General features: G+C 47.7%; 1 protein-coding gene across 3 annotated transcripts in view; it reads right to left on the reverse strand.

The window, feature by feature from the left end:
• SPECC1 (sperm antigen with calponin homology and coiled-coil domains 1) overlaps positions 1–22,417 on the reverse strand; it is a 174,298-nt gene that overhangs the window by 119,630 nt on the left and 32,251 nt on the right. For 2 of the 3 annotated variants that reach the window (XM_089772143.1, XM_089772142.1), the window contains 2 exons: positions 13,363–13,533; positions 3,608–3,734 (listed from right to left, as the gene is read on the reverse strand). In XM_089772143.1, coding sequence (XP_089628269.1) covers positions 3,608–3,734; positions 13,363–13,509 — 274 coding nt within the window. In that variant the 5' untranslated portion in view covers positions 13,510–13,533. Of the gene's footprint in view, positions 1–3,607; positions 3,735–13,362; positions 13,534–20,733; positions 20,752–22,417 lie in introns of those variants that run through there. The other variant, XM_089772144.1, reaches the window with a different exon arrangement.

The raw sequence follows: 22,417 nt of genomic DNA on the forward strand, positions 1-22,417 counted from the left end.
ACTACTTAGTTTGGTAGATGCAAGCAGTACAGAGACATTTCCAAAGCCCTTCCTTCATCCTCCTTCAGTTTTGCTGTTCTTTTAGCTCCTTTTGTTACAAAGGAACAGTCTGAACAACAGCTGTAAGAGCTTTACAAATCTGGCCTTTAAGTTAAACAAGCGTCTCTGCTTCAGGGTTCCCACGACAAAACATAACTCAATGGAACAGGAATATACATCCAAGGCAGCTCTCCCTGTACGTGTCATTTCATTTTACATCCACTTTCAAAACAGCCAGGAGTTTGCATCGCCAAACACCACAAAGCAGGAATTCCAGCCTGGGATCTGTCTCCAGTTCCGTTTGCTCATACTCCGCTTTCCAGGGGGACGGAGGGGTTTGGCCCTGTCTTCCTTTAAGCTGCCTCTGATTTACTGCATTAGCTTCTAATGAGGCAGGCAGGCTAGTCTGTGTGTCAGCATAAAAAAGATGGTGTGCATGGCTTAAACTCTGCAAGGGGCCACCTATACATCACAGGCTGTGTTAGACAGGCAGGAGTGGTGTCAATTATTTATTATCTGCAACACTGGGAACACTCGCTCTTGCTCAAGGTCACCAAAACAAATGCGGGAGGGTTATGCTCAAGGGCGTGTGCAACCTAGGCATTTTTGGTTTCTGTAACTTGTTTCTTTTAAATTATAGCAAAGCAATAATGTTACAGAGACGCTACAATGTTCATCTGAGTTTGCATTGTGTCCTTTAGATACAGCTGCATTATAGATATGGAACCTAACCACTGGCTCAGATAAGGACAAAGGAAGAGTGAAAGGAGCAGGCAGAAGTCATGGAGAAAAGAAATGGTAATTTCAGCTGAGCTCTGGAGGAAGGGGTAACGGGAAGAGGCTGCTCCTGAGGACAGAAGTGGTGGAGAAGGCGGGGCTCTCACACTGAGAATGGGCTAATCACACTGAATGAGGTGGGTGAGGGCAGGCAGTGCTAGTCTTGCAGAGGGAGTAGGAAGGGGAACAGTGAGGCAGAGTGGTTAAAACCAAGCAGGGAAAGGCTGAAATGGAACCTGAAAGGAAGAGGAGCCCGTGGGGTGTGCTGCACAGAAGGCAAGGAAGTCACACACTGTCTGTGTTACATGGTGGGTGTCTGCATTCACACACAAGATAGTCTGGAAGCCTGAGACAGGGGAGACCAGCATTCACACACAAGATAGTCTGGAAGCCTGAGACAGGGGAGACCAACATCACAACTCCCACCCAGGAGAAACATCCAGGAAGTGAGCCCGAGCATCAGAGCTTTGGGTCCTTTGTTGGCAGGCGCAGAAATACATGCTCCTATGCAGATCACAAATGTGGGTAAAGGCACAGCAAGGAGGAAGCTGAATGTCAAAACCACGGGTCTCTGGGTCAGACAGAGAGGCCAAAAAGAAAAAAAAGAGACACAAAGAATTCTAGGCTGTCAGCCAGCCACATGATACCCTGCTTACATTTCCCAGCCTGGCAGAATATGCTCACCTAGCTTCATTCTGTATTCAGGCTAGTATTGTGGCTTAGCCCTGTCCACTGCTAAAGGCCCCTCTGAGGCACTGATTCAGTAGGGTCCTGGCAACTGCAATTTGCTAGTCTCTTTGGGTATGTCTACACTAGCCACCCTAGTTCGAATTAGGGTGGCTAATGTAGTCATTCAAACTTACAAATGAAGTCCGGGATTTAAATATCCCGGGCTTTATTTGCATGATCCCGGTCGCCGCCATTTTTAAATGCCCTGTAGTTCAAACTACCTGCCTACGGCTACACGCGGCACGGGCTAGGTAGTTCAAATTAAAGCTCCTAATTCAAACTACCGTTACTCCTCATTGCATCCATTAAAGTCCAGTACCTTGGTTTTGCTTCACTGAACAATAGGATCTGTGTTTGGGTTACCATAATAGCTTTTCAATGTTACATTATGCACTGCTCAGTTGAAGTAAAAATTTCCATAAAGTTTTTATCTCTTGCTGGCTAGCAACACTGCTCTGTCACTGCCTGAATGCTGGCAAACCCTGCAGAGGCCATGATAAATAGTGAGGTCATGGCCAAATTTAATAAGGTCTTACATTCTCTCTGAAATGCCACCAGAGAGCAGACAAAGGCGTGTGTTTGCTGAGCTCATCAGGGAAAGCCAAGGGTTTGTACAGAGTACTTGGTATGCAGATGGCGTGGCTGCCTGCCTTTCGAAACTGATGCAGAGCTGAAAGCAATGGGAAGGAGCAAAGGCACAGAGCTCACCATGAAAAGGCACTGGAGACAAGCTCCACACGAGGCCACTAGGTCAACGTGGCACCTCACCACCCCACTCTGAGACTTTTTTTTTCTCTCATCCTCTTGCTGCCTCTGCTGTGTGAGGGGAGGTGGCTCTGCACAATCGAAACAGGAAGAGGAGACCTGTGTTTCTATTAAGATGTGATCCACTCTCAGAAAAAGTTTGAGAACCCCTGGTTTATTTCATTCTTAGGCACTGGACTGGCTATAAGGCTGTGTACGTCTGGTCTGGGGCAATGATACGCTTCCCGGATGATCAGGATTCTTTCTGCAGGAGGCTGCTGGGTTTCAGCAGCCACCAGGAATAGCACCATCCTCTCAGGAAGCAGTGATGATGGGCAGTTTTCTCCTTTCCACAGCACTAGCTACTAGCGCCACCTAGTGATTCTTCTTTGTAATTGACCAGGACTATTACAACTGGATTGAAAATGACACACACACACGTCTTGGGCATAACAATTCAATTAGCATTTCTGCAATGCTCCTGAACACTTTTGTGTAACTCACACAATACATTTTCTCTCTTGAACTGTACAAATGAAGGTTATAACACACTGTTATTTACTGCTATCAATATTGAAAAAACAAGGCACAATGAATCCTAAATACAAATCTGGATGTGACGACAATATTGTGTATGCTAAACACTCCAGCAACATATTTAATGGGATTCACCAGTATTTTAAGAACTGTTATGCCCCTGTTAAGTTACCAGTTATGATAAGTATATGGATGGAAAATAAATTCAATAAAATAGCTCACATATCAAATTAAAATCATAATCGGGGTACTGCTGATCCAGCAGGAAAAGCACACGAGGGTTGGGAAAAAGCAGCATAATTTTCATAATTTTACAGTTTACCCAAGAGGGCTTGTTTCCCCTTTTTTTCCGCAAAAGGTAAAGTTGATTTTTATCATCCTGTGAAAATGGCAACATTTTGTTTACTGTCAAATGTGGGAAAACTTGCCGCTTTCTCCAAGAGTAGTACTTCACCATGGTTTGTCCTGATAACATATGGTCACTGGCAGAACAGGCAAAACGTCTGCCTTGATCAAATGTGGGAAAACTGATAGCTTTGCTCCCCTCCAACACAGTTGTGGATTACTGACTTTAAGGCGGGTATGCTACATTCAAAGGTATGTCTATGAGGCACATTCCTGACTGTGTCACTCCCAACATTAATATTTCCGTGGGAAAAGTCTTACTGCCCTACTGAGATGACAATAGATATGAGAGCTCCAACTGAGAACCTGGTAAACTGAAGGACTTAGTGATCCCAAAAGGCCAGATAAATTGATCTGCCATCCAGTTTACTCCTACCTGTGCTGGACTTCAGTCGATTCTCAGCAAGCTCAGAAATTGCTCCTGTTGTAATGGTCTTCTTCAGTCTGGAGGCTGCTGTCACTCCCGGCTTTGTTAGCATGTCATCACTGCTAGCTCTTTTCAGCTGCAAGAAAGAGAGAGATCCTGTGAGCAACCAGAAGAATGAAAGATGCAGTACGCCCAGGAGATGTATATCTGTAAAATCATCTCAGTTGTAAGAAGAGTGCTTACACACTTGGAGAAGAGTATTTCAGGAAAAGGAAACCCATTGAAATACTGCTTTGGAATCAGTAATCTGGAGTCATTCCTGAACATTCAGAAGAGGAAAATATCCTTCTCCCACATATTAGAGGGAATTTCTCACCTTGGTACCACATATTCAAGAAAGATGTGGAGAAATTAGAGAGGGTGCAGAGAAAAGCAACAAAAATGATTAAAGGTCTAGAGAACATGAGCTATGAGGGAAGACTGACAGAATTGGGCTTGTTTAGTTTGGAAAAGAGAAGCCTGAGAGGGGACATATTAGTGGTTTTCAAGTATTTAAAAGGGTGTTACAAGGAGGAGGGAGACAAATTGTTCTCCTTGGCCTCTGAGGATAGGACAAGAAGCAATAGGCTTAAATTGCAGCAAGGGAGGTTTAGGTTGGACATTAGGAAAAACTTCCTGTCAGGGTGGTTAAACACTGAAACATGTTGCCTAGGGAGGTTGTGGAATCTCCATCACTGGAGATGTTTAAGAGCAGGTTAGATAGACATCTATCAGGGATCGTCTAGATGGTGCTTGGTCCTGCAGTGAGGCAGCGGTGGGGACTCAATGACCTCTCAAAGTCCCTTTCAGTTGTAGTGTTCTATGTCTATATCTGATATTCCCCAGGAGATCTCTTCAATGCAAGGACTTTTTTCCTTGGGGCCAAGAAAGGCCCAGGACAGCATACTACAGGCTGAGAAAGAAATGGGACTGATGAAATTTCACTCAGATACCAAGCCTAACGAACATCAATGGCTCCTCCCCAAGTCCCTGGGACAGTAGGCCCAGTGCATTCACACATGAACTCGAAGTTTTATCTACTAGGTGGGATTATTGGTACCAAATTCAACAGCCTGCAGTGGTGGGGGAAGCATGTTTGTATTCATTCCTACCTTTTAGTGAAGTGGGCCAAGAGGCAATGCAGATTCAGTGATGCATTCTATGGTGGGGGTGGGGTGAAAAATCCCCACTGTCCCACTGAGCAGCACCAGCTCATCAATTAGTGCACTAGAGACTTATTCTCATGTCCCGGCTGGAGTCAAGCACCTAGGCTTCTGAACATAAAGAAACCAGCAGCTGAGGAAACTGAGGAACAAAGCACAGCAGGCAAGGAACAGTATAAAATAACTGGCATCTCAGTGCATCCCTATGCACAAAAGGTTCCAGGCCTTGGCAGGATCTGCAGCTCTCTATTTCTGTTTCAGCTGAGGCCGTTTTACATGGCTTCCCATTGTGCTCCAGCAGCAACTTCAGTCTTGACCTGGCAGAACCAGGTATTTCCAATGGAGAGGCTGTCTGCTCATTCCCATCTCTCTGCCAAACAAGAACTGACAAATTTAGCAGCATCATAAACTCTGCTTTGTGATATGAGCAACGTGGCCACTAGGGACTGAGCCAAAAGTATTTAGTGGAGGACCACAAGGAATCCAGTGGTGCCTTAAGGACTCACAATTTTATTATGGCATAAGCTTTTGTGAGCCGCAGTTCAATTCATCAGATGCATGAAGTGGAAGAAAAAGAAACAGATAGTAGGAATATAGAGATGGGAGTGTTACATCAGAGCTAATTCAATCAGGATCAGGCCCATTCGCAGGAATTTCTGGGGGAGGGTCTTTTTTTGTAAATGTGGACTGGAAGGGTGAGAGGGCACCCTCCCCCATGGTCCCCCAAATAAGCATGCTCCAGCCAGCTGGAGGAAGGCAGGAGCTGCCTGTTGCCCACGCCTTCCTCCCCATGCTCCAGCCAGCTCAGGGATGGCTGGGGCTGATTTCCCCCAGGAGGGGGGCTGTGGAAATCAGTCCCAGTCTTTCCTCTGGTTAGTGGGAGCATGGGAGAGGGAGGCTCAGGCAGCGCGCAGCTCCTGCCTTCCCCTGGCTGCCCAGAGCATGCTTACTTTGGGGATAATAAGGGGGTGCACTCACACCTTTCTTCCCCCACCCTGCATACAGGCCTGATTCATCAATTCAAATTGCTAATTGGAAATCTGCCTGTATTCGAAGTCACATTCAGAAACTGTCCTCCAGCTTTAACCTGGTTGTGCTCTGGAGAACCATGACTGCTCCCCTGCTGGTGGCGGAGGGGCTTCCACCAGCCTGGGGAAGAAGGGGACGTGGGACTTGCAGTTACCTCACAGAAACAAGCTGGATGAGGCACGGTCTTGAATCAATTGTACTGGACCAATCTGAGCTGGGGAGAGAGACAAGTCTGCAAGCCGCACAGCGTCTTCTCCCAGTTTGAACAGGCTCCGCGTCAGTGCCACTGTCACACAGAAAACGGAACAGATGGCTTAGCAGAACTAGTTGTTAGATTTTTCAAAGGACACTGAAGGTGCGGCAGCCCCTTAACAACTCCCCCATCGTGGGCTAGTTAAGGGGGTCGCAGATTGTTGTAGGAATCAGACATCCAGTGTGTCTGTTCAGCTCATCTTCTGTAGCCTCTAGCCAAGGTCTGAATGCAAGTTCCAGGCTTGTCTTTTGGCAGCTGTTGTGCAGGTTTCCTCTGAGGGCGAGGCCTGAGACGGCTCTGTGAAGCGTAGCAGCTGAAGTGGCGTTTCCAAATCTGCTCATACCTCTTGCCCTCCTCTGAGCAAGCTGCAGCAGAACCGGACACCACCCAAAGGCGGTCCCCTCACTGTCTATGGGACTAGAATGTGGGGCTGCGGTGACAGCACTGAAGGGGGAATCGCCCCTCAGAAGTGGGGGGATGGGTAGAGGCTGCCCGTACCAAGCTGTGGCTGAGCAACAGCACTTGCTAGAGCAGCAGCAGCCCCTCCTGCAGCAATTCCTATATATCCAAGCAGCAGAGGGCAAGGCCTTGGGCACTCACCTCTGCTGTGTGGAGGGGGGGGGTAGAATCTACACTCTTGGGCCCTTTCTGCTACAGCTAGTGGCCCCCAGCCAGTCCCACTGCCTGTCCTAGGGCACAGCCTGTCTGCCTTGCGGACAAGGGGCTCTCACGCTATTGCTGCAGTTAGGAGGGAACTAAGCAGAGCAGCAGCCCCCACTCCCCTCGCTATGAGACCTTGACTGGAATGAAGGTCTCAGAGGCCTCCCACTTTTGCTGTGGGCAGAGTCAACCCCTACCTGGGGTGGGTGATAATTTTTGATGGGGGGCCATTCCAAGAATTTGGAAAGTGGTCAAGGGCCGCATTCTTCCATATGAATGGAGGAAGTGCAGGGTCTGGAATGGAGGTTGGGTGCAGAGGGAGCTTTGGGTAAAGGACTGGGGTGCAGGAGAGGCTGTGGAGTCAGGGAGGGAGTTTGGGTGAAGGAGGCAGTTGTGACCTGGACTAGGGTGCAGGGATCTGGGTTGTGAACTAGGTTGTGAGCATGGACCTAGGGTGCAGGAGGGGGTACTGGGGTTTGGGTTGTGACTTGGGGCAGGAGACTGGGGTGCAGGATCTGGGTGGGAATATGGGTGCAGGAAAAGAGACAGAGGGTTTGGGTTGCGACCGGGGGCATGGGTTTGTGGTGCAGGCTATGGGGATGGGAGGCAGAGGGTTTGGGTTATGTGGGGGAAGGTGGCAGAGGGTTGGGCTGCCAGAAGTAGGCTCTGACTGGGAGAATTACCTGCTTGACTCCTAGCCGACAGCCTTCTAAAGCAGACCTCCCTGCCCCCGCACTGGCTACAGGGGCCATGTGGTTTTTGAACAGCTAAGAGCCTGAGGAGAGGGCAGGGGAGGGGGCTTTGCAAGCTATCTGTTGACAACAGGTAGCTCCTATTGGCCAGAAACTGGCCAATGGGATTGAGCTGGGGGTGGGAGCAGCATGTGAAGGCTCACAACTGTTAACCAAAGCCCTGCAGCAGCTTTTCTCAGCATCATGCAGTGGGCAGAACAGGAAAAGAGTCTGCCTGAGGCTCCCTGCTGCATCTGTGGGCAGACCTGGTCCGTACTCTGCTCCCACCCCACCCACAGGACTGGCTTCTCATATGCACCACAGGAGAGCCACATGGCATGCTGGGAGCTGTAGTCCCTTTTTTGCCTCCCCTGCTTCCCTTCCCGTGTTGGGTGGTGTGGAGGGATGTGGGCAGGACTACATCTCCCAGAGGGCTGGGGCCCTTCCCTCCAGTGTCAGCCTGGCATTAGCAGCAGGTGCCTTTCTCTCTAGGCTCTGATTGGCCCCTGCGGCTCACAGTCAGCAGAGGGGGAGGCTGCCGCTTGGGTCCAGCTTGAGACGCTGTGGGCTGCCAGGCCTCTGTGTTGGGGAGCATGCCAGGGGCTGCAGACAGAGCTGGCAAAAGAAGGCAGGGGGTGCACAGGGCCCAGCCCCTGGCCTTGCTCCTGGGGAAGGGAGGAAAGAGCCCCATCCTTCTCCCAGCCAGCCAGAGCATGGGGGAGGGCGGGGCAATGCACCACCCCAACCAGGCCAGAACTGGAACCATGAGGGACAATGGGGGGGGTGAGTTCACACCCTTAGCACACCCCCTGCATATGGGCCTGAGGGCGGATGTGGCTAAGAAGATGAGAATGCCTGAAGTGGAAAATGACTTCTTATAATGAGAGAGCCATTCTCAGCCCCTAGTCAGACCCATTTTGATAGTGTCAAATTTGCACATGAATTCCAGCTCAGCAGTTTCACATTGCGGCCTGTTTCCAAAGTATTTTTTCTTGAGGATGGCAACTTTAAAGTCTGTAACTGTGTGTCCGGGGAGATTAAATGTTCTCCCACTGAGTTTTGTATGTTACTATTCTTGATGTCTGATATGTGTTTATTTATTCTGTTGCATAGAGACAGTCTGGTTTGGCCAGTGTACATGGCAGACGGGCATTGCTGGCACATGATGGCATATATGACATTAGCAGCTGTGCAGGTGAACAAGCCTTTGGTGGGAAGGCTGGTGTGGTTAGGTGTGCAGGATGCTTTATCAAAAGGAAAGAGCAGAGTTATCAAAGGGAAATGTCTGCATCATGTCAGCAGTTTAGACCTTCAGGAGTTTCATTTATTGAACAGCAGTGACGAAAGCTAACCCAGGAGAGTTGGGGAGGTGCAGGACTTGATTATCAGTGTGAAAACAGAAGTGTGCATCGAGGAGAGGGTTACCTGGGAATCAGCCACAGCACAGAAAGGCATCAGCTCTCAGGTTTAGAAAAAGAAGCTTCAGAAAGTTCCAGATTACAATGGATACATCGCCATGATGTGCTTCACAACCTCGGAGGAAGACACGGTGTGTTCTAAGCAGTTATTTAAATAGAAGTGTGCTTGGTGCACAGGAACTGAAAGTCTCGGTGCCCCTGTAAAATGCATAGCTAAGTGTACATGAAGGGGGACCTTCTATTTAGAGGCAGAAGAAGAGAATTGGTACCCAAGACACTCAGGCAATTCAGGACCCACTCAACTGAACTAAAGGCAGCTGCTCCCCAGGGAATGTGTCTAGTTAGGACTGCAAATTTGTCCCCTCCCAGACATTCAAGAAAGCACTTGGAGCATGCAGGATGTGGGATGGGTTTGTAATTTCAGGACAAATGATCTAGTTACATGCCTGAAATCCAATGATATCTGTGGAGCTGCTGCATCATATTTGCTCAGGCATTCAAAAACCACATGAGAATTAAGTTTTACAACTCGAAGTCCCCAAAAGTATTAAACATACCTCTGAATAAGGCTCTGCTAATACAGTGACTTTGTAAACAAATTATGCTCAGTAATAGCTGAACATTTTTCTGAGAGAAGCAATGCTAAGGAGGACAGCAAATTTATATCCACAGGACTTCCAACTGGACAACCCACCAAAAGTTGAAGACAAAGATCTTGCTCTGAAGTGTCAAAGATTGGCATTGGTAACAATGCTGCCTCTCTTCTTCCAGTACTGCACTGCAGTGTCAAAACCCTGGTGTGACATTTGAACCAAGACCTCCAGCCACATGGCAAGGTGCCAACCAGACTTACTACAGAGCACGAGACACAAACTCACAGGGAATATTCAAGCATATATTTGAATGCAGCTTTCATTGGTTGAATTTCCACTAGCCAGCTCATCACTATGTATGTTGATATTCCAAAATCCAACATTAGCTGCTAACACCAGAGTTTACTCAGGAGACTTTATTGCCCCTGAAAAAGCACTTTTTTGTTTTGTTTTGTTTTGTTTTTGCTGGTAAACCAAGTTCACTCTAGAGGCGTATTCAGGAAATTCATGCAAATCTGAAAGACCAAAAACATATGCTTCACAAGAAAACCATTGAAAGGCTGTTGGCCTAAACCAGAGTAAGGAGGAGTCCTTTTCAGAATCCTTGCCAGATGTGTTTCTCTTTTCGTGCACTTCCACAGCTCAGATTAACTAATGAGTAACCTTCAAGAGAGAGAATCTTTTAAGAATCTTAGACCGAGGCTGTGTAGTAGCTCTCTCTAAACTAGAGTGAGATGATGGTGGATAGAAAAGAGATGAGAAAAGAGCTTATAGTGCAAACACACTCCCGGATTAGTGGATTCCTGAATTGTAAAGTTTTTAAGCAAGATCACATTTCTCTCAACTCCAATTTTCTTTTCTTTCATCTTTTCATCTGACTCAGTTTCTGGTTTCCCAGAGTCTGGGAGCATGTGAGCTTTGATAGCCAAGGCATTTTCAGGAAACAAGACATCTGAAGTTTTGCATTTTGGCAGGGCCTTTAGTCCATTCATTCCTGAGAGCAAGGCAGAGCAATCTAACTTTCTGACCTTCGGAAAAGTCTCCATCCAGTTTCTCTACAGCAGCTTTGGCCACGTTCCCCACTTCTCATGGTGCCAAGTACAACTCACTGCCCTGTCTATCTTTCCATAGCCCCTTGCTAACTTTTCCCTTTTGTCATCTTTCATCTGTACTATGGCTGCTCACAGCTTAGAGATCACTGCAGCAGCTAGAAAGAAAGCATTGTGTTCTTTAAAAGATGGGCAGTTAAACATGACAGTCCCTTGCCTTCCTGCATCCACACATCTCTGCAACACTCATTCAGAAGTGCCAGCACAGCACCACACCTAGAAGAAAGACCTTTCCATGAAAAAGACTGGCTGGAGCCCTGGGCTGAAAGTGTCTCATTTCTGAGGTGCTTATAGTTGTGGGTATAACACATGTACCCATTGCACTAGAGACTGCAAAGGTTAATAACTGTTTGTAAGGCTACTTGAACACTACAAGCTTTATAGCAGGGATCTCAGACTCCCAGCCGGAGTGATTGCACAGTCTGGCCCAGGACTCTCAGTGGGCCTGGGGGGAGCAGGAGGGTGTCTGGTACCGGCCACCAAGTCCCATCCCTTTCTGCCACTGCCCCATCCTCTCCCCACCATGGCACCCTGTCCTCTGAGCTTGCGACTCTGGGAGTCACCGGGGGGGCCTGCTGCTGTGTGGCAGCAGTCGTGCCACCCACACACCCCGTGGCAGCAGGAGCCGTGGGGGAAGCGGAGCACGTTGGGCGAGTGCACTCGTGCCGCTGCACTCGGATTCCACACGGCTCCTGCCCCTGCAGGGAGTGTGGGGGAATCTCCAAAGTCATGTGCTCAAGGGAGGGGTGCCATGGGGGGAAGGGCAGGGTGATGGCAGGAAGGGGTGGGGTTTTGAGGCCAGTAAGAGACACCCTCACCCCAGCCTGCAGGGGTCCCAGGCCGGATTGCGCACTCGCTCCAGAAGGGACTGGCCCACAGGCCGGGAGTTAGAGATCCCTGCATTATAGAATGTTCCGTATGGTTAAATCGGCCTTCACTGTTGCAAGCAAAGTCATAGTCTATGCTCCCAGATCCTATTCTTTTTTCTGAACTTGGACCATCTTGCTCTCTTTGTTCAGGGGCTGTCAGATCACAGATGCAGCACCATGCCCAGTTTGGGATTAGCAATAAAATGAAACATGACAGTAATTCATCACTTAACACGTGCCCGCTTAACATGTTTTCGCGATAGCACAATTGGTTTTTTTAGGGAACGTTTTTTGAATTACATGACCATCCCCGGAATAACACGATTTCCCCAGCCAGCCCATTGCCGGCGGCTGTGCCTCCCTGCAAAGCAGCGGAGGGTTCGCCACTCGCTGCGCCGTTCCCCCTGACTCCCCCTCGTCGGACGCCTTGCCCCCTCGCCTCCACTCCCACTTGCAGGCCGGCAGCTGGGTTTCCCCAGCCGACCCGTCACGTGCGGCTGTGCGGGGCTTCCCCCACCTCCCTGCAAAGCAGCGGAGGGTTTGCCGCTTGCTGCACCATTCCCCAGTGACCCCCCCTCACCGGACGCAGTGCAGGTCCCAGCAGACCTGTCACAGGGGCATACTCCCAACCCAATCCCCTTCCACTCTCCTCCCCTTCCCTTCCCTAGAGCCAAACACCTCCCATCCCTGCCATAACCCAGTCCCCTTTCTCCCCCAACCTTATGTCCCGGTCCTAACAGACACCACCACTTGAAACGCAATCCCCACCTTTTCCATTATTTTCAATGGGAAAATTGACCCGGCGTAACACGTTTTCACTTAGCACGATCATTTTCTGAAACGTATCTATAGTGTTAAATGAGGACTAACTGTATTTTCTTGTGCATTTCTGGTCTTATTGAAAATCCATAAAAAGATGAGCATCAAAAATGTACAAACGATATTCTGCTGTGTACCTTACCTTTCTGGAAGGGGAACAGATTAAAGGACACAAGATTATCTCCTGACCTTTATCAAATCTCTCTTTGGGAAAAGAAGTAAAGGTGGCAATAGCATACCACACTCTCCTTACTTCTACGCTGCCGCTCGTGGTGGCAGCTCTGCCTTCAGAGCTCAGCTCCCAGCCAGCAGCTGCCGCTCTTCAGCTGCCTAGCTCTTGAAGGCAGCAGCAATGCCAGCAGCAGCCCAGAAGTAAGAGTAGCAGTACTGCAACCAGTGTTACCTCTAATTTTTTCCTTCTTTGTGCGGAATAAATGTAGTTCTGTGAACTAAGGCATGTGTGGATGTTAACACCAACAGAAACCCAGGCTGCCAGCTGTGAGCACTATAGGCACTTTGCTGAGCAGCTGAGCAGCATTTTACTCTCTCCCAGATGGCTGCTCAAGTGCTCATCTTACAGGGAATACTGACTGCAACCCTGCTTCCATAACCTTGTGATCCCACCCAACTCCTTTTTGAGTCAGGACCCCTAAAATTACAATTTCAGAATTAAAAAGATGAAGTCATGAAATTTTATGATTCTTAAAATCCAATGATTGTGAAATTAACCAAAATGTACCATGAATATGGTAGGACACCCTAAAGATACATACCACTGTGTAATCCAAGCCACCCCCCTCGCACACATAGTCTAGTGTCAAATTCCTCCCTTTGTCCCCACCACAGGAATGCTCACACTCTTGCAAACACAAACCAAGCCCCACACTCAGACAAATCCAGAATGACTATCCAACACACACAGACACTGTGGTGTAATATGCACACACGAGAGTCTGCTCCAGACACACACACCCCTTCCCCAGTCTCAAAGCACTGAACACTTGGTAACACGCTCCACTTTCGCTGGAGTGATAGCTTGGAATCAACTTGGGATGCTTGCACACTGCTTACTGGTTAGTACCTTGCTGAGCCGAGATTCAAAAGCAAGGGAAGTGGAGGATTTGGAGGTCTTCATGCCCGAGGAAGCAGCGGGGATAGGTTTTCCTCGGTCAATCCCATGGTTCCCTGGCTTTGCCATTGCATTCCAAGGTCTGGCAGCACTCTTCATTTTCTTTCCAGGGGAGGAGTCAATCTGCAGAATATCAGAAAGGAAAGCCGATATGAATGTTTTTAAAGCATCTGGAATCCAAAGAGGTACCTGGCACCAGTTTAAAGGGCTGAAAGGGATATACCAAATTCTCCCCCCTCTCTCATCACACAGGCAGACATTCAAGCATAGCCAAAGCTTGGCCTTCAGAAGTCCATAAAGGGGCCTGTAGCAATCCACACCTTTAAAACAAATTTGCAACACATGAAGTATATACAAGGGATGCTGAATTCTGCTTGAATGTTGCAATCTCCATAGTGTTGCCTACCCAATATTAAAAAGTACAGGGAAAGGTGCAATTTGCTCCATGTTATGCAAGTTAACTGTAACTCTCAGATTTCACCAAGGGTCTAAATGCAGCCACTGAAGAAGATGCAGTTGTCCTTAATTTTAGCATCCATGGCTAAAACTTAAACTAAAAGCTGTAAGATCGGCTTTGCCCAGAAAACTCAATAATATTAAGACAATCCTCCGAGAGAAAATGATGTTTTGCACTGGACTAGAGTCCTTCCCCATATTCTCCACATCTCACGCAAACAAAGCCTTAGGGCATGTGTTTTGGACTTCCTATGAAAGGCATGAATCGTGATGACCCAACAAAATACGTTCACAAGACAAACCCCTTTAGGGTCAAGTTCCAGGTCAGACAGACAGACAACTTAATGCAGAAAATATTTTAAAAAATTCTTTCCATTCTGTCTTCCTTTTTCCTGCAAACCAAAGACAGCTAGGAGTTAAGGAGTTTTTCTTCATGTCAGCAGTTGGATACTGCAGTACTGGTTGTCACAAAAGTAGATGACATAGCAACTGGGATCCATAACTGGTCAGTAGTGACCCAGTGGCTCTCAGTGGCTGGCCTATTTTAGATGAGCTAGTAACCAGATATTCAGTTCAGTACCTAGCAGACAGGTGTCTATATGATATGAACTGCATTCTTGTTAGCCTCAGAGGGGACAAAGACTGAATTGACCATAAAGACCAACCTCTCCTCTGATCCTAAGAAGAGGCCTTTAGCTCAGGGGATACACCTGAGCATAATGCACGGATAATCTGTGGGGCTACGTCTACACTGGCAGCTTCTTGCACAAGAACTCTTTTTCTGTAGAGTTCTTGTGCAAAAACTCTTCCAGAAGAGAGTGTCTACACTGGCATGTGCTTTTGCGCAAGAGCAGTGTAGACGCTCTCTTGAGCAAGAAAGCTCTGATGGCCATTTTAACCATAGGGCTTTCTTGCGAAAGAAATTCATGTTGCCTGTCTATATTGGCCTCTTGCGCAAGAATAGTTGCGCAAGAGGGCTTATTCCTGAGCGGGAGCATCATAGCTCTTGCGCAAGGAGCCCTGATTTTATACAGTAGAACGTCAGTTTACTTGTGCAAGAACACATGGCCAGGGTAGATAGGCAGCAAGTTTTTGCACAAAAGCGGCCGCTTTGGCGCAAGATCGCGCCAGTGTAGACACAGCCTCGGTGTTTGAATTGCTGCTAATTCTTGCCCTGTATCTGTCCTGATGATAAACAGAAGACTCTGAGTCAGACTGTCAAACCAGCATCTTCATAATGAACCATCATCATGCTAATAAATATTATATTCAAAACAGAATCCTGAGACACATACAAACTCTCCTCCCACTATTTATTTATTTTTGATAATCCCTCAGTAGCACAAGTCAACCACACTGTATCTTTAACTGATCAAATCTGCCTTCCACAGTGCACTTGATGTTGCTACGGTGATGAAATGATTGTTCCATTGTATTACCATAAAAGAGACACAGTAAAAAGGTAACAGTCAACTTCTCCGCAAGAGAAAGAAAAGGATCTGAATTCAGTCCAGATTTCCTCATAGACGTGCCTATGAGGAAAGCAAATCCTGCCAGGATTTGAGAACAGAAATTAATTTCTCTTTATGGATGTGCCAGCAAGCACATTTTGTCAATTTCCCTCAGTTGGTGGTTTGTGGCCAGCTAAATGGCTGGCTTGACTCTTTGGTAGATCTGTATCCTGGATTTTTCATCATCCATTCCTAATTCGCACTAGCAGCAGCACCACCATTTTGGGTCTTGTTAGTTCTGTCAATCACTCTGAGTATGTCTACACTAGCCCTCTAGTTCGAACTAGGGTGGCCAATGTAGGCATTCGAACTTGCAAATGAAGCCTGGGATTTAAATATCCCGGGCTTCATTTGCATGGTCCCGGGCGGGCACCATTTTTAAATCCCTTTAGTTCGAACTGACTGCCCGTGGCTACACTCGGCAGTCAGAAGTTAATCCGAACTAAGTCCTTAGTTCGGATTAACTGTTACTCCTCCTGCAATGAGGTATAACAGTTAATCCAAACTAAAGACTTAGTTTGGATTAATTTCTGACTGCCGTGTGTAGCCACGGGCAGTCAGTTCCAAATAAGGGGATTTAAAAATGGCGCCCGCCCGGGAACATGCAAATGAAGCCCGGGATATTTAAATCCCGGGCTTCATTTGCAGTTCGAATGCCTACATTAGCCACTCTAGTTCGAACTAGGGGGCTAGTGTAGACATACCCTCTTAGAGAAGGAAATCACAGATGGCTCTTCAGCTTCCTGCAGTGACTCTTGCGCAGGCAGTTTGTGTTGTGTTTGCCAAAGAGGTGACCAGAAACTACAGGAGACAGATCAGTAGAGGGCCTCCTCTCAGGGAAGGATGGGGATAGAAATGTAGCCGTGTTAGTCTGGGGTAGCTGAAGCAAAATGCAGGACAATGTAGCACTTTAAAGACTTAACAAGATGGTTTATTAGATGATGAGCTTTCGTGGGCCAGACCCACTTCCTCGGAAGGATGGGGGTGAGAGTGGGGAAGGAACTTCTGTATTTGATCATAGAAGAATCTCTATATTAAGACTCTTGCGGTCATTGGCAGCAGCTCTACCAGACAATCCAAAATGAGGCCTCCCCTGACTAAGCCTGTAAAGAGTCATGATGAGAAGGACTCAGCTTTTGCAGTCTCACAATTTGCTTTGTGCATTGTTCTGGGGAAATGTTCTTGTTAATTTCCTCCTGGGAGGCAATCAATTCAGGACCTAATTACATTCAGTGCTAATGACACCTTTCAGGTGTTACGGATGTTCTATTTCAAGGGCATGCTGGTGTGAAAGTTTTCTAGGCTCTCTTTTGCTGCCCTATTAAGGCAAAGCAAACAATAATTCCCCTCCTTATAGCATCTTGACTTCTCTGTTGTGGATTCTGGAACAATCAATTTTTTTGGCTCTAATCTCCCAGCTACTAATAGCAACTGAGCAACTCCTATTTTTAACTATGTGCAGTCATCATTTCCATCAGGATTTCAACACATACAGCGAGCACCCGCGAGCTGATTTCATCCGAGGAGAATATTATCTCTTTATTCCACAACTTTCACTGTGCTGAATACACCTGACATTTTTAAAGCATCGGCGAACATTTAAGTATGAGGTAAAACAATAAATATTATTCATAAGTCCCATGGTTTCAGAATAACATTAATATGGATGTTTGCATGCATATAATGGGCATTTAAAATATGGATGTCTGACATCTCCCATTTGTACATACAAGGGAGGCAACTGCACATGCAAATAGCCTTGCCAAAGAGATTACCAGATGTATAGAAACATGGGGTCTCTCCAGACTTCCTGGCTCTCTCAGCACCTTCCTGCCCCGCCTTGGGAAGCTCCTCTCTGGCCTATGAGACCTGAAAGGATTCCATCTTGAGTCAAGGAGACATTTTAAAGTGTTTGGGGAGTGCTGTGTCCTTTGGAGAGTCACCTCAGAAGGCAGAAGAGCAGGGGATGAAGCAAGCTCAGTGAAAGAAGCTACATTTTTAATTGCAGTACCTACCTAACCAGGAGCAGTTTAGATACTTGACTTAAGCGAGAGTGGATATGTAGGAATGCAAGTTTATAGACTTGAACTGATGTTCCTTATGCAGCTGTATGAAATTTTCACCAGTCAGGAAATGAAACCATGGACTGAGTCCATTTTGTTCCAACATTTCAGTGGTCGATACATTTTAGAGTTCTTCTAAATGGGACTCTGGGGAAAATCGGCTATAATTGCACTATCAATCAATACTGAGTACAGGCAGTCCCCGACTTACGCGGATCCGACTCACGTCGGATCCGCGGTTATGAACACGGACTGTGGGACCTCGCGGTCCCGCCACCCGTGTACTCCCGGCGAGAAAAGCTGCTCTGCGTCTGCCTGGTCTGCAGACCAGGAAGACGCGGATCAAAGCCGCGGAGCCCCTCCGCGGCTTTGCAAAGCCTCAGGGGAAGCCGGCAGGGGGGCAGCCCAGGCGCGCCTGGGCTGCTCCGCTGCCCGAGCCCCTCTGCGGCTTTGCAAAGCCTCGGGGGAAGCCTCTTGGTCCACCGCCCGCGTCTTCCTGGTCTGCTGGGGGGGGGGGGGCGCAGCTAGTATGCCGCCCCCCAGCAGCAGACTAGGCTTTTCTCCGGTCGCCTGTGGCAGAGCAGCTGGGGCGCTGCCGGTTGGTCCCGCAGTGCCGCTCTGGGCGCTACTGGACCAACCCGGCAGCACCCCAGCTGCTCTGCCCCAGGCGTCCCCAAGTCAGCTGCTGCTGAAACTGACCAGCGCTGACTACAGGAAGCCCGGGGCAGAGTTGCTCTGCCCTGGGCTTCCTGGAATCAGCTGCTGATCGGTTTTCAGCAGCAGCTGACTTGGGGAGCTTGGGGTTCTTAAGTTGATTCTGTATGTAAGTCGGAACTGGCGGTCAGTTTCAGCAGCGTCTGAATCTGGACGCCAGTTCCGACTTACATACAGATTCAACTTAAGAACAAACCTACAGCCCCTATCTTGTACATAACCCGGGGCAAAACAGAGATATCACCTTCCTTCATTTCTAAAAAAAAAAAAACCCCAAAAAAACGGAGAGTCACTGAGCTGTAGCTAAAACACACAAGTGGAGATTATATGGTCATGTTGATCCTGAGGGCCCCTCTTTATTCAGGAAGGAAACTAGAGGATTAGTGCATAACTGTCGCTAAGAATGTGCGACAGGAGCAGCAGGAGAATAATCCATCAAGCACATTCTATACGCACGGTCACGTTATTGAATTTTAAAGATCACTGCTGCACCCATGGGGGGGGGGTGTTTTCCCCAAAGTATGTACAAAGGGGGCCATGTGAGGTGTCAAATGAAAGCTTATGTTCTACTGATTCAGTATAGGCTATTCATGTACTTGTATGATATCTGTATGTGGAGTTATAAATATGTACTTTGTGCTTATGCTGAAAGATTCTCTGTCCGAGACAGAGCAACGGGAAGGAATGTCCAATCAGTGACTATGCTAATTAGCAAGGCTCCAGGGATAAGGCTCTCAGAGAGCCTACTACACACCTGAGTAATGCGTCTGGAAATCTGGATACCTGCAAAGTAGCCAGGGCATAATGGCTGCCAGCATGTGAAACAGAGGTAGGTCACTCGACCATGTGACCTGCTCTAGCCAGGAGGACGCCAGGAGGGATATAAAATACCATGAGGCGAACTCCATCTTGTCTCCAATTCTGCTCCTGATCCCAGATGCAGCCTTGCGAGGGACAGAGAGCCGGGAAGAATCGTGGACCCATCCTGACATAGGATGTACACCAGAGACATTTAAGATAGCAGTTTATAACATCTCTGCTAAGAGCCTGTATTGAGAACTTGGTGATTCGGTGCATGTAATGTATTCTTAACAACCTCACTCTCATGCTTTTCTTTCTTTTATTAATAAACCTTTAGATTTTAGATTCTAAAGGACTGGCTCAGCGTGATCTTGCGGGTAAGATCCAAATTGTAAATTGACTGGGAACTATGGCTGGTCTTTTGGGACTGGGAGAACCCCCGTTCGGGGTAGGTGGGATTGGGTTCTATGACCCCTCACCTGTGTGTTAGGCCCAGGGCTGATTGTGGCACAGGGAGAGCTAGGCTGTCTGAGGGGTTTTGCTCGGTGTGACCGGTTTGTGGCCTATTTGGGGAGGGCCTCCAGTCAGGGGCTGTAAGGAGCCCAGGTTTTGAGCAATTTGCCCTAAGCGGATGCCCTCAGCAGTGCCCAGATCCGGCCCGGTCGGTCACACGCACTGAGATCTTAGTTCACTGAACTATAACCATGCCTCTGAGCAGGGATGGATTGAACTTACTATACAGACTCCATTCCTGATGTACAGGGGCAGCTCGTCCATATAGGCGAACTAGGCGGTTGCCTATGGCACCAAGTTAAATGGGACGCCAAATGGTGGCGCAAATCATTGAAGAGTTTGGAGGTGGGGGCGCCGATTGCATGGTTCGCCTAGGGCGCCAGTGGCTGGCAGCTAGTCTAGGGCCGCCCCTGCGTGGTGCATAAACCAAGATAGATTCCAGGTTTTGATCACAGCACTTGTTGAATATATTTTGGAATCTTTCTGTGTGTGCAGCAATTGCTTTTGCATGGGGGAATTCTGAAACCAGCACCAAAATTCCCATTAGCACACTGCAGTTACTAGAACCAGGAGAGGTCAAGCACATAAACTTTTGGACAGATGAAGAACTCGATGACACCAGTTATTGGGAAGGGGCTTTGAGCCTTTCACTTCGGCTGTGTCTACACTGGGCCACTTATTCCGGAAAATCAGCCGCTTTTCCGGAATAAGCTGCGAGCTGTCTACACTGGCCCTTGAATTTCCAGAAAAGCAACAATGCTCTACTGTACAAAATCAGCTGCTATTCCGGAAAAACTATTCTGCTCCCACTCGGGCATAAGTCCTTATTCCGGAACACTGTAGACAGCCCAGTAGTCTTTTCCGGAAAAAAAGCCCCGATCATGAAAATGGCGATGGGGGCTCTTTTCCGGAAAAGCTCGTCTACATTGGCCACAGACGCTTTTCCGGAAAAAGGGCTTTTCCGGAAAAGCAGCCTGCCAATGTAGACGCTCCTTTTCCGGAAAAACTGAAAACAGAATAGTATTGCGTTTTAAGCATTTCCGGAAATTCATGCCAGTGTAGACACAGCCTTCTAGTTTAGAGGCTCAAATCCAACCCAGGTCTGCAGCAAACAACACTCAAAACAATTCTGTGTCTGTGTGGTGCACTACATAAAGTGGACTGGTTGTCTCAGCTCAGTGGCTAAAGCTCCACGTCACTAGATCCATCAGGATACTTTGCAGTACCTTTCAGAAAGGCCAAAAATGAAATAGGTTCCCACTTACTGGTTCTCCAGAGCAGGCAGGAGATACTTGGCAAGGCGTATCATAGGTGTAGCTTGTCCTATACAACCTGAACCTATGCAGTGGGTAAAAAGGATTTCAATTTGTGGGGGGCTTCAGTCCAACATCTTCCACAAGGCTTACATTCACTTGAAACAAAAAGCCTATTGTGCATCTGCCCCTCATATTAATTTGCTTTCACTCCTGCATGACACAAGTTAGAATTTTAAAGGAACTGCTTGAAGAACAGCACAAAATAACAAATTACCAAGCAACAGAACAGGAAAGCCCCACTGTTCCTTGGTCAGAGCAGGAAATCTAGCTGAAGAGCTGACATCAGCCTTTCATTTCCTCCAAGGACAACCTTCTGAGTCAGATTGAAAATGCTGCCCTGAAAGGCGTGGGCAGCAGGAACACAGGGAAACCTCAAGGAGATAATGAGCCTTTCCATGCTGCTCATTTGCCACAGTCCACAATGAAAGGCAAGGCAAGGCACTCGAATTAGCTACACACAGTATCTGCAACCTGTCAGGAAATGGAATATGAATGTGGAAAAGTCACTGCTGCTAGTACTCCCCTCACACAGCAGAGAACAGGATGGGCAAGGACAGCCTGTACTGCATATGTCTCTTTCAATGGGCAATAGGACCTCGGAAAGGTTTTGCATCCCAGCGTTGGGAACATAAGTGGAGGATAGGGTCATAATTCAAAATGACCTTAGCAAGTTAGAGAAATGGTCAGAGGTAAACAGGATGAGGTTTAATAAAGAGAAATGCAAATTGCTCCACTTAGGAAGGAACAATCAGTTCCATACATACAAGATGGGAAGCGACTGTCTAGGAAGGAGCATGGCGGAAAGGGATCTAGGGGTCATAGTGGACCACAAGTTGAATATGAGTCAACAGTGTGATGCTGTTGCAAAAAAAGCAAATATGATTCTAGGTTGTATCAACAGGTGTGTTGTAAGCAAAACTCGTGAAGTCATTCTGCCGCTCTACTCTGCACTAGTTAGGCCTCAGCTGGAGTACTGTGTCCAGTTCTGGGCGCCACATTTCAAGAAAGATGTGGAGAAATTGGAAAGGGTGCAGAGAAGAGCGACAAGAATGATTAAAGGTCTAGAGAACATGACCTATGAAGCCAGGCTTCATGAACTGGGCTTGTTTAGTTTGGAAAAAAGAAGATTAAGGGGGGACATGATAGCGGTTTTCAAATATCTAAAAGGGTGCCACAAGGAGGAAGGAGAAAATTTGTTCCTCTTGGTTTCTGAGGACAGGACAAGGAGTAATGGGCTTAAAGTGCAGCAGGGGAGGTTTAGATTGGACATTAGGAAAAAATTCCTAACTGTCGGGTGGTCAAATATTGGAATAAATTGCCAAGGGAGGTGGTGGAATCTCCCTGTCTGGAGATATTTAAGAACAGGTTAGATAGACATCTGTCAGGGATGGTGTAGACGGAGCTTGGTCCTGCCTTGAGGGCGGGGGGCTGGACTCGATGACCTCTCGAGGTCCCTTCCAGTTCTATGATTCTATGTTCCTTGAATGCAGATGCATATCCTACAGCAGAACAGAAGTGTGTGGGGGGGGGGGGGGGGGAGGGGGAGGGGCACTCCTAAGCCCCAAAATGGTAGAACTAGGGTGTGACACAGAAGTAAATATAATTATCCAGAGGAGTGCAGCTGTCACATCCT

Source organism: Pelodiscus sinensis, chromosome 21 (genome assembly GCF_052426305.1).
Source record: "Pelodiscus sinensis isolate ZL-2025 chromosome 21, ASM5242630v1, whole genome shotgun sequence".
NCBI classification, from domain to species: Eukaryota; Metazoa; Chordata; order Testudines; family Trionychidae; genus Pelodiscus; species Pelodiscus sinensis.